Source organism: Vombatus ursinus, unplaced genomic scaffold (assembly GCF_900497805.2).
Source record: "Vombatus ursinus unplaced genomic scaffold, bare-nosed wombat genome assembly UNPS02014801.1, whole genome shotgun sequence".
Classification (NCBI taxonomy): Eukaryota; Metazoa; Chordata; class Mammalia; order Diprotodontia; family Vombatidae; genus Vombatus; species Vombatus ursinus.
Window position 1 is genome coordinate 23,660,781 of NW_020954579.1, and position 13,219 is coordinate 23,673,999.

The window sequence follows — 13,219 nt, forward strand, 5'->3', positions numbered from 1 at the left end:
AGAGAGAGAGAGAGAGAGAGAGAGAGAGAGAGAGAGAAAGAGAGAGAGAGTGATTTAAGCTCCGCTTCTATTTCTATTCAGTTGTGACCTTCTCATCAAGAAGGTTTGAAAAGTCTTCTATTTCATTAAATCTCCTTATTCCCTCTGCACTTTTATGTTCAGTTTTGAAAAGTTTCAGTTTTGAAAAGTTTCACTTTTATGTTCAGTTTGTTTTATGTTCAATTTTGGTTATAAGGTCTTAACTTTTGCTTTTTGGAATATTGGGTTTCTAGTTCTCCTCTTCTTTATCATGGTAGCTGCCAAGATTTATGTGATTAAGACTGTGGTTCCCTGGTATTTGAGCTTTTTAATTTTCACAACTTGGAACATTTGTTCCTTGGGCCTAGATGTTCTGGGTTTGGGGTATGACATTACTGAGAGTTTTCATTTTGATATTTCTTTCTGGAGGTGACTGTTGGATTCTTTCTAGTTTCACTTTGCTCTTTAGTTCTAATAGATTTGAACAGTTTTCATTAATGATTTATTTAAATATGATATCCAGGCCTTTTTTTTAAGACACTAATTTCTGGTGGTCTGACTATTATTAGATTATTTCTTTGACCTGTTTTCCTGGTCAGTTTTTTTTTAAAGCACATATTTTGTATTTTCCTCTATTTTTCCATATTTGGGTTTTTTGCCCCCTACCAATTCTTATCTCATGGAATCATTGTTTTCTGTTTGGCTTATTCTAATTATCAAGTAGTTCAATTCAAGTGTAAGCTTTTTTTGGGGGAGAAGGGTCACTATTTCTTCTAAAATATTAATTCTTGCCAATCTTCCTCCGTGGCTGTCAATTCCTTTAACATTCTTTTTTTGTATCTTTAGTTTATTCCAGGTTCTCCTGTAGTTTTTGTGGCCAAGACATTCTTTTCTCTGAGTCTTTCCTTGAGCTTACTGTAAAGTTAGTCTTTTCTATTTCTATCTATTGTGGAGTTTACTCCTTGGATTTATCTCATCTCTTTGAATTTTTTCATTGTGTGTGACATTCCCCTCTTTTCGTTTGTATCTTTAGGCTCAATTTCTGTGTTGTGGCTTTGCATTTGTATCAGACTCACTCCCCATTATACTCCTGGGTGGTGTGAACAGGGTCTGATTGGTCCTGGTTGAAGTGGCTTAGACTAGGCCTCATCTTCTGCAGGAATTCACGTGGTTTGCCTTAATCTCAAAGTGTCTTAACTGAGATTTTGGTTTTGGCTCTTTCTCTCCTTCCTCCTAAAATAGTTTTGAACCAGAAGTTGGTTCCGTTACTTGTTTGGAAGCCTATTAGGCCCCATTTTGATATTGTTCATTTTGCTGATGGAAGGTGCCCATATGCTTGGTTTTCTAGCTTTTACCCTAACCTTTTCTCTTGCTGTGGCTGCTGCTCTGGGTGTGGCATGGGCCACTTGTTTGCTGTAATGTCTGAGGCCAAGGAACTGAGATTTCTTGGCACTGGTCTGCCCGGTCTCTTACTGCATCTTGGGTACAAACCTTGCTCTCAAAGGTGTACACATATGTAAGTCTAAACAGAATAAATACAAGTTATTGAAATAAGAGGCGGGGAGAGAACTAGCAGTTGAGATGATCAGGAAAGGCTTTGTGTAAAAGGTGGTACATGAGCTGCATCTTGAAGGAGGGGAGAGATTCTATGAGGTAAGGAGGGGATGTATTCTAGTCATGCCAGCGCAAGGTACAGGATAAGAAAAAGGAATATAGTATGAAGAACAGAGAGGTCAGTCTGGTTGGATCACAAAGTGTAAAAAGTGGAGTAATGTGTAATGAGGAGAGAAAGAGTTTGGGGACAGCTTATGAAGGGCTTTAAAAGCCGACCAGAGGAGTTTATATTTTATCCCGTGAGCAACAGGAGGTCACTGGAGGTTCATTTTGGCACCTGTATTGAAGATATATTGGAATGGGGAGAAAAATGAGGCAAAGCATTAGAAGATCATTGCAATTGTCCTGGTGAGAGGAGAGGATTGTTTGAACTAAGGTAATGGCCATATGAATATAAAGATGGGTCAAATGGGAGAGATGTTGGAGAGATAGAAATAGTAAGATCTGGCAACTGATTAGATAAGTGAGGTAAGGGAGAAAGATGAGTTGAGGATAATTCTGAGATTGTTCTTTCTTTCTGTCTAGCAATATATTTACTATCAATCTAAGTAGTTCTTATATTTTTATAATTTTAATATTTTGATGTGTTCTTTAGACCTTTACAGAGATATTGATAGTTATAATGGCCAAAGCATTGTGCGTTATGGTGTTTCTGTGACAACTCTGAATGAAGTATTCCTAAAACTAGAAGGAAAAATGGCAACTGATGAAGCAGGTAAATAAAAACGCTGGAAATTAACAGTGAAATTATCACTTGAAAGTATGAGCCAATGATTATGTCTTGACTGACAATGGCCCCACTGCCCAAGGTTCTATGTTCATTCTATGTACTTATTTTTTCTTTGCAGTCTGTTAAATAATTGAAATGTGTATAGCTACTTATACTTTCAGAATCATTATTAAATTCTTATGTTAATATGTATGTTAGCTATAAATTATTTACAAATTTTTCACCAAACATATTTAATTTTAATAGTATATAAAGATTTTTCCCAAAGGAGTAACTTTATAATGGTGTAATTTCACAAATTATAGTAAATATATCTCCAGAGATATATTTGTGAGAGGTACAATTCTTGAGTCCTTTTAATAGTACTATATAAGAAGTTGTCTATACTGCTTTCTAATGCAGTTTAATTATTATTTAATTAATTAAATTCAGGTAATATTCATTGAACCTTTACTATGTGCCAAGGCATTATGCTTGAGGACCTGGAGGTGAACAATAAATAAAACATAGTTAATTAATAAGATCAGACCATTAATTAGCAAATGTCTTTGACCTAGTGCCTGCTTAGTCCCCTACAACAACCACTACCCTAGCATCCTACCTCATCTCATGTTCTTTCACTGGTATAACTGAAATACAAGTAATTCTTCTCCCGATCCCCCAAGCTAACACCCTCAGTGTTCCATTGCTTCTGTTTTTCTTTCTCCAGGCCCATTTTCCCATACAATCATCAAGATAGGCAAAATTCTCTGGGAGACTGTCTTTATTCTTTCTCCTTTATTCCTGGTCAGATTGTCATTTGTACTATTACTATTCTCTGCCCATTAAACTATTCTCTTTGCCACTGTCATCTCTTGTCCATTCTACTGTCCCTTTCTACAGTTAGCAACACCCCACTCCAATGCACAATTGAAAGCTTTTCTATAAGGAAAAGCATTCTTAGTTATAGATCTGTACTCAAGAACAAAAACAAACAAAAAACCCAAACCAAAAATAGATACTCTTTCAGTAATAGGTACTTAGCCTTGGGTCTGTGAACTTGATTTTCTTTGTTTATTTGTTTGTTTTTAATATTTTGGTGACCTTATTTCAATAAACTTGGTTTCCTTTATAATTTTATGTTTTTATTTTATGTATTTAAAAATATTCTGAGAAAGGGTCTGTAGGCTTCACCACAACTGCCAAAGTAGCCAATGAAACAAAAACGGCCAAGAACTGCTACTTTAGGTAAATACATTTTCAAATGACTTGAAAGAATAAAAACATTTTTCAAAGACAAACTCCCAAACAGTTATCCTTACTCTTCAGGAATAATTTAATTTAATTTTGCTCAATGTTTGGATTTTTTGACCACAAATAGTTAATGGAATTGAAAAAAAATTATGAAAAATTTTAGTGTCTGTGTACATGTCTTATTTTTCCTTCCTAAAAAGTAAGTTCCTTCAGGGCAGAGAATTTATCTCATTTATGTTTTTTAGTTTCTTCTATGCCTCACATTCTCTCTTGGATTTGTGTTTTTTAAGGCACTAAATGTTTGAACATTAAATCAGCTAGTATTTAAATAGCTATTTAAGATATGCAAAATGCTTTATATGTGTTCTCATTTAGTCCTTACAACAATCCTGTGAGGTATGTGTTATTAATGTGTTCGTTTTATAGATAGGGGAACTAAGGTTGAAGGAGGTTAAGTGACTTGTCCCACGGTCATATGGCTAATAAGAGTCTACACTTAGGTCTTCCTGACTCTAAGTTCACCTTTCTTTCCATTGTGCCACCTAGCTGCCTTATGGACATAATTAATTTGCTTTATGGTTTATGTCATGACCCTGGCCATGACATAGGGCTTTTTTAATATTTTCAAAAGAGAAAACTGGTGGATTTAGAATTGCATCTTGTAAGTATCTTATTTTGTTTTGTCTCTTTCTCAATTTGCCTACAGATTTTGGCAGTTGGGTACAGGCTCAAGCCGAAGTGACAAACTCTGAAGACTTTGTTGAACTTGACCAGCCTCTCTCTTCACTATCTGGAAGGAGGAAGGTGACCCTCAGTCCCATGGCTCTGTGGAGACGACAAGTCTGGGCAATAGCAAGGCTTTGATTCTTAAAACTAAAGCATGATAGAAAAACTTTTCTAACCTTGTAAGTATAAAAATATCAGCCCTTTTTCTCTCCTTAAATATGTTATCAGAACTCTAATGGAAGAAGGGGGGGAAAACTTTTGCTCCAGCATTTCCCACCACTCCTTAGGATTTAGTGGAATAGGGTCAGGCTCGGTAGAAGAACTACAGTCAGGGGAGGATGTGATCCTTGTATAAAATTGGTGAATCACAAGGAAGAACATACAGTCTCTCTTCTACTAACCAGCATAGTAAGAAGCCAAGTTAGAACTCAAACCCAGTTAAATAGCTTTCTTTTTCCTCAGAACATCCAGCTCTGACTTCTTCAGGCAGAACCTTAAATCTGTTTTTGAGCTTTAAGTATAACACAGTCCTTGTCCTTCCCTCTCTCCTTTTTGTAACACTTCCACTCTCTAACCTCCTAACAAGAGTCATCTCCACTGCAAATCCTTTTTTTCTATCGAAAACTTATTTATGTTTCCTTTAGAAATGCTTTACTGTCCCTAACAAACTGAGGTGTGGAGCGGCCTAGATTTGGACTACCGACTACTATCACAAAGCTATAATATGAATACAAACATACCCTCAATACAGGTTACTGAGCAATTCTCTCTACTCTCCGATGTTAAATTTTCAGCCCATTTGTTAGACAAGTAAACACACTGACTACACCATTTCTTAGGTAGGAGACACAGGAGAGTTTCTAGCACTTCTCTCACTAGCAGGTTTGCTTTTGATCTGGTCAGACAGGAAGACAGGAATGGAGTCATAATAAGTTGATAAGTAAGCTTACTTTATTCTAGTCGAGTCTTCTCAAAAGAAGTTTGCTGATAATGGGAGCACCAACTCATACAAGCATTCCCTTACAACCCTTCTTGCAAGGGCCGGCGTGAAGGGGGGGGGGCAATAATCCTTCCGTCTGGATGGGGTCAATCGAGACAAGTGCAACTTGTGAACTCCCCTAAATCCCCTCAAGCCTCAATGGGGGTCGGTTGAGGCAAACACAGATTCTCCCCAAGCCTTGATGGGAGCTGGTTAAGGCAGGTACATGCATTCCTCTATGCATTACCCAAATCCCCAAAATGGGATCCCCCACTCACTGATCACTTGCTTTATCGGTCAACAGACAAAGAAGCCATCTTGCCAACATTAAGGTCACAGGTTAACTTTAGCAACATCATCATGACCTAGCATAGTGCAGATGTACATGATGTCATCCCTATATCTCACTGCACAAACACATTGGAGATGTTTTCAATCATAATTCATGGGAAATATTATCTAGGATTCTGGAACTATTATCTAGAAAGAATAACAAAATCCTTCTTATACACACTAAAATTCACCTTACATCATTTTTATTTATCTATTTCAACTATTTGTGAATGTTTGCACTTCTCTAAGCACTTGGTTAAAATGGTAATAGCCAATTTTTGTTGTTCAGTCGTTTCAGTTGTGTCCAATTTTTTGTGACCCCATTTGTGGTTTTCTTGGCAAAGATACTAAAGTAGCTTGCCATTTCTTCCTACAGCTTGCATGAGGAAACTGAAGCAGGCAAGGTTAAGTGACTTGCCCAGGTTCACACAGCTAACAAGTGTCTGAGGCCAGATTTGAGCTCACAAAGAAGAGTCTTTCTAACTGGTGCTCTATACACTGTGCAACCTAGCTGCCAACAACAACCAGTTAGCTCCACTTAGTAACTTGAAAACACCCTTTTATATCTTTTCCACCCGTTTTCACCCACCATTTCACTCCAACAATTTGCTTAACTCTTTAATTGTTCAACTTAACTTTTTCTTTCTGCCTTGCCTACTCTTGCCAGCTAACTTCTTTTCTTCTTGTTTTTCTCTTTAAGTCCTCTTTGATTCTTCTTAATATGCCTTAATAATTTTCTATCCTCCTTAGTTTTCCTTGATCCTTCCCTTTATTCAATCTTCTTAGAGAGAACCCTAAAGTTTCTGTGCCTTTATATGAACATAAAGATTGTTCTCTTGCAAGTTTTCCTCCATCTTCCCCAAAATTTTGCTCTGAAATTAAATGTCTTGCCTTCTTCACTAGTTCAAACTCCTCTAAATCATGTACACAATTTCTTCCTTTTTTATCTGGTTCAAATCCTTTACTCTCCTCTCAATCCTTCTCATACAATCTTGTCCTGTCGAAGCTGCATTCACAATGGAGGTAGATATAAGTGGGGGCTTATGAACTATTTTTCTGGTGTAATATTCACCCATAATATGAGTCAAACCTGGGATAGAGGACTATGTGTGAAGCGAGCTCTGAGTGCTATACTTAAGAAAAAAAATAGCACTTTTGTGGTGAAGGGGGAAAAAAAAACCTCTGAAATGTGTTTGGGTACCATTATGAATGCTCATGAGCATTTCCTTGTCCTCTACCCTTAAAATAGCCTTGTTGGCTTGTCACCCTTGCAAAGGTATGAGAAGAGGCCATGAATGAGAAATACCAAGAGGAATAAACCAATTAATGACTAATAATAATAATAACAACAACAATTAGCATTTATATAGCATTTGATGCACTGTACAGTAACAAGTGACTTGCTTAGGGTTGTACAGTAAATATCAGAATTCAACATTCAGGTCTTTCTGACTCCAATTTCAAAGCTCTGTTCACTATGACAAGATACTTCTCCCTGCTTAATCAATTAGTTGTATGACAATCCAGAAAAAAACCCAAAAATTCATTAGGAGCTGAATGGATTCTCTAGAGAGTAAGAGAAGCAGTGAAAAGTCATTTTTGCTGCATGACACCTGGAAGCTGACAGCTTTGTAAGCCTCTCTTGCACATTGAGCTTAATAAATATGAACTGGTAATTTTAATGTTTATATGTTTGGAATATGAGGATTTGAAAGGAATATGGATTTAGAGCTGGAAGGGCCCTTAGAGACCATCTAGTCCAACTTTTATTTTAGACAAGTAAACATAGCCATGAGGAAGTTAAATGATTTTGTTTATGACCATATAATCAATAAATAATGAAGCCAAGATGTGAACCTAGCTTGTCTGCCTACAAATCTAGGTTACTTCACAGCATTCCATGGTGCCCCTTTTTCTTCTTTAAAAATATAGAAAATATTAAAATTTTAATTTAGTCTTATATTGTGAATGAGTAAGCCAAGGAAGCTATACTTCTCTCCTTCCCTATATCATAGGAAAATTTGTACGCACTTAATAATCTACTGGAGGAGGAGGGAGAAAGATGCTATGATGTGCCTGCATATTGATGTATAGCAGGATTGATACAATACACGTTTCTTTTTCTATAAAAAAGAAAAAAAACTGCCAATGTGCCCACTTGTTACTTTTTTTTTCCTATTTAGATTACTGCTGCTTGGATTGGCTTCAATACCTTACTTTTTAGATGTGCTAATATATAAAATATTTTGTCAAGAGACTTCTTGGGGACTTTCACCTAAAACATATTTCCTGTCTCCTGGACAATATCCACAAAGTCCACTCACCAGCCTATTGATTATCAATAACACAGGTAAAGAAATTGGGCTAAAATTTAGCCTTAATTTTATTTATTTTTTATTGTTAAGAGCATGAACCTAGCATGTTCTTAGTGTGCTCAGAAACTTAGGAAAGGTCTATACACACTAATACTTTCTATAAATTATAGACTTAAGTGTGCATATGTATATATACTATCCTAAAACCCTACACACACACACATACACACACACACACACACACACACACACACAGAGTGTTAGTTTATTTATTTTTTTTTGAGGGAATGAGCCTGTGGAAGAAGGAAGGCTATAAAACACAATAAGATAAATTAAATTGTGTTAAATTATAATTGTAAGGGAGATTTGTTTAGGAAAGACATTTTGACAAATCAGTTAATCCTTGCAACTAATTTTAAATACAAGGTAGAGATGATTTAAAAAGAAAAAGAAAAAAAATTCCTTGCTGAAGAATCATCTAAAATTCAGTTTCATCACTCAAAAACTAAATCATGAGAGGGTTTTCACACTCAGTATCCAAATGTCCTAAATCAAAGGGTTCTAGATGCATTTACATGGGAAAAATCATGTTTCCATTCTCCAATGTTTGCTATATTAATAATCACTGAGTTATTTGCACAAGTAAAATTTAAAAGGCATGAATATATTGAATAAACTAGCCTGGTCCTCACAGTTGTAAAGAGCCTCTTTCATTCTTCACTGTCATTCTTGTTGCCATAAATATAAAACATCTGATAAAGCATAACAGAATATGAGGTGAGTATAAAGATAAAATTTTCACATTTTTATTTTGACATTTTCATGATGATTTCTTTTTATTTATATTTCATTAGAATCAAACATTGAAGATTTTATAGATTCTTTGAAGCACCAGAACCTAGTTCTGGAAGTAAGGAATTTTGGAAATAAAAATGGCACAGATGATCCATCGTACAATGGAGCCATTATTGTATCAGGCACAAAAAAGGTATGTCAGCCCTCAGTTTACTAGTTGTCAATGAGTTAGTGTTATCCAGAGGGAGAAACAGAAATTTTTGCAAATGGGGGAGGCACCATTGATTGCTCTTGGGAGCAGTTGGGAGGTGGGGAAGGGGAGACAGGGACTCCAGGAAGCTAGTATGCTACTGAAGAGAAGGCTTCAAATACCCTTTCTGAGGAATTGAGCTATTTGGTCTTATTTTAGCTAATTATTCTTGATAACTAGGGGATAAAGTCAGATTTTTTTTTAATCCTCTGTCCAGTTTGTTGCCATTCTTTATAGCAAAATACTTAAAAGAAATAAAAGATGAAAAAGAAAAAGAAAGTCAGTTCAGCAAAACTAACCAATACATCAATTGATTCTGACATTGTGACCCCACCCATAGTCCCCAACTTCTGAAAAGAAAAGGCAGAGATCAATTTTCTTATCTCTTCTGTGGGAATGCTAGGTTTTTTGCTTGTTTGTTATTACTATTTCCGTTTATATTGTTATAGTTGTGTGTGTTGTTTTCCTGGTTCTGCTTGCTTCATTTTGCATCAATTCATGTGTTTTCCCATGTTTATCTGAATTCTTGATAAACATCTTTTCTTACAATACAGTGACATTACATTGTATTCATATTCTATGTTAAAAAATCTTTGTTTCTAGCTCTTTGCTATCACAAAAGGTGCTGCTGTGTAAATTTTAGTATATATGGGATTTTTTTTTGGCCTTTTATTTCCTATGAAGATATGCCAATGAAATTTTTGGGTCGAAGTATTTGAACATTTTAGTTACTTTCTTAGCATAATTTCTCATGGCATTACAAAATGTTTGCACTAGTCATAACTCCATGGGGATCCTATCTTTCTATAGTTCCTCCACTTAAAAAAATATTTTCCAGTCTTACAGTTATTTCAATTTGCATTACTCTGGTTAATGATCAGATTAAATTAAATTAAATTAATTTTTTTTCCAAATTAACAATTTGGAACAAACTGGCAGATGGTTGTTAAAAGTTTGCAATTCTTTTCAGAATTGTTTGTTCATATCCTTTGACTTCTTATTAATTGGAGAATAATTCTTTGTTTTATATGTTTGATTTAATTTCCTATGTACCTTGGCTTTACCTTTATAAGAGATATTTGATACAAAGATTCTGCCATCCCTCCCCTTCAACTCACCATTTTCCTTCTTATTGCATATGTATTGATTTGGTAAATGCAAAATGTTTTCAATTTGATCTAGTCAGAATCATCCATTTTATATTTTGTGATCACTCTGCCTTTTTCAGTTAAGAGCACTACCCTTATCCATAATTGTGAAAGGTATTTAATTTGATTCTCTCTCCCCTGCACCTTAATAATCTAGGTACATATTATGAGATTATTGTGCTATCTGGTATAAGGTATTGGTCTAAACCCAAATTACTGCCAAACTTTTATTTTTTTCAGTTTTCCTTGTAGTTTTTGTCAATATGGAGTTTCTCTTCCACCCCAGTAGTTTATGTCCTCAGGCATATTGAAAAATGGCATTGATGCAATTTTTATGGGTATATGGACCCCAAAACTATTGAGGTTCAGGGCAGAGTTGTCTGGAAAGAATTCAAGGATTCGAGCAGTCTTCCAGTCAAGTGGCAAAAAGTTTATTGTAACACTACAAAGCAGGCAGAGCTCTTTTAGGGAACTCACAACCTAACATAACCAAAGCTTATGTGGCAAAGAAAGAGTGAATTGTGTGTCAAGTATGCTAATTAGATGGAGGGCAGGATCAAGGGGTGGTCAGCTCCTAAAGGAACATGCAGTTTCTGTATCTTGAGTACAGGCATCATTCACTTTTGGAATGGCCTGGGGAGGGTGTTTCTAAAGGGTTTGTATGTCTGCCTTGGGAGTTTATGACTATGGCTTGACCTCTGGATTGTATATGGTAACTGTGATCCCCAAAGTTGTTTTTCTTTGAATGTTGTTCTCAGTGTATAAATTTTTGGACTCACTTCATTCTGCATCAATTTGTGGAGTTCTTTCCAGTTTCTTCTGAAACTATCTATTACATCATTTCTTAATGGCACCATAGTATTTATATTACATAAATACCATAATTTGTTTAGTCATTTATCCAGATGCGGCTACTACAAAAAGATCTGCCATAAATATTCTTATGCCTATAGGTCCTTTTCTTCTTTCTTTGACCTCTTAGGGCTGAATCAAAAGCTCAAAGTTTAGCAGCTTTTCAGAAATAGTCCCAAGTTGCTTTCCAGAACCGTTGAGCCAATTCACAGATCCACTAATCAGTCAATCTTAAATCAATCATCTTTCTAGAGGCAGACAACAAACTTGTTACAATTGTCAAAATTAATACAAAGCTAAAATAAAAGAAACTATATATATATATATATATATGTATATATATATATGTATCTGGTATATAATTAAACTACTTCCAACATAGCTCATTCAAGCTAGTAATTGAAGACTCTCTCCTCCTCTCCATGGAAAGTAAACAGAAAATACGTTGATATCTATTATAACAATTTCGTATGGAAGTTTATTCAGTATCAATCAGTTGGCATAGTGACTAAACCGAAAGACTCTAGAAAACAGCTTAGGCAGCACATATTTATTCTGCAGACATATATTTGTCCAGCAGAGAACTATGGCAGCCAGTAGGACCATACCAGTTTAGAATATAAACTCATTTTTAGATTCTTATGGAAAAGAATAATTGAAGATTCTGAGACCTATTTCCTCATGAAGCAGTAAAAACAGTAGAGTGGAGAATCAAATTTCAAGAGAACTTGACAAGTCAACCAATTAAGCAATAATTTTGAGAATATTTAATTATAGAGTTGGAAAGAGAATGACAAAGGAGAAATGAAAAATATCTGGAGAGATTTTTTTTAAACAAATTCTTTTCACCATCAAGGAGAGTAGAGAAATGAAATTTGGATTTTATTGTCTGTTCTAGAAGTGTTGTTTAAGACTGAAAAAAAATGACACTGAAGAAAACAAAGATGAGATAAGCAGCTAGTCTAGACTAGATCCAATCAGTAGAAATCTGTGATGGTAGTGACACAGTTTTGAGGGCCTTGAGAGGATCAATTCCCAAAATATCTAAAAGAAAGGGAGTTACTATCTTTTGAGAAAAATCTAGCACTTTTCCTATTGTCACACATACACACACACACACACACACACAGAGGTGATCAAGAACATTTGAAAAATTACTGATCCATATAATTCATGCCAAAATTTTATGATGTGCATATTGAGGATATATTTGATGAAAGAACAAGCAGGATTTTGCAAAATGATATCTCCAGTTGAGAAAATCTTTACAGAGATATCATTGACTAAAAAGTATAGAGGATATAAAATATCACTATGCTTATTATCTTTTAAAAGTTTATTTTAAGAAGCAATTAATTTAGTAGAGCAAAATATCAACATAAAAACTCTTTTCCAATAAAGGATCTCTCAGATATATGTCAAAATCATACCAGATTCCTTGAAAGAAGTAACAACAGAATTTTGTTTGAGTTCATTAGTAATGTCGAGTGAGTCATAAATCACATCATTGAGGAAGATATTTACCATTGGTAAGTGTCTAGGGCAAAGTCCAAATAGAAGAAGAAATTCCTGTTAATAATAGGATTTTCTAGTTACTCCTATTATCAGATGATGCGGTGATTGCATCAATTCCTAGAACATCGTACAAATTAGATTCGTAAGCACTCAAGAGTTCAACCTTACTATCCACATGAGAAAAAAACAATGGATAGAGGGTACCTGTTCCTGACTCTGTGATAAACAGCTGGGGTGAGACTGCAGGAATAACACAAATCAAATGAGATGTAGATCTATACTTCAGTCTTTTTTTCCTGATCTTTATCTAGGTCACACCTACTTAACTATAAGTGCTTCCCAAGGCTCTATCCTGAGCTTTTTTCCTCTTTTTCTTCTCTGTTATCACACTTAGTGATCTCAGAAGCTCCCACAGATTTAATTATCATTGCTATGAAGAAGATTGCCAGATCTAAATATCCAGTCCTATTATCTCTTGAGTTCTAGTCTGGCATTATAGTAATTTGGCTTTAAGGTGAGATCCTTAAGGGAAAAAAAAAGATTTAGTGAATCAAAATTTACATTCCTTTGGGCAGAGCACACACAGGTAAGGGTATGATACCCTATATGGAAAGAGGGAATGGGAAGAAGGAAGGAAGGAAAGAAAGAAAGGAAGGAAGGAAGGAAGAAAGAAAGAAAGAAAGAAAGAAAGAAAGAAAGAAAGAAAGAAAG

The 13,219-nt window shown here is 35.2% G+C and overlaps 1 protein-coding gene across 1 annotated transcript in view; it reads left to right on the top strand.

Annotated features, from left to right (window-relative positions):
* LOC114051176 (ATP-binding cassette sub-family A member 9-like) overlaps positions 1-13,219 on the top strand; it is an 83,804-nt gene that overhangs the window by 25,270 nt on the left and 45,315 nt on the right. The window contains 4 exon segments of the mRNA XM_027873391.1: positions 2,228-2,347; positions 4,302-4,500; positions 7,817-7,983; positions 8,803-8,936. Coding sequence (XP_027729192.1) covers positions 2,228-2,347; positions 4,302-4,500; positions 7,817-7,983; positions 8,803-8,936 — 620 coding nt within the window.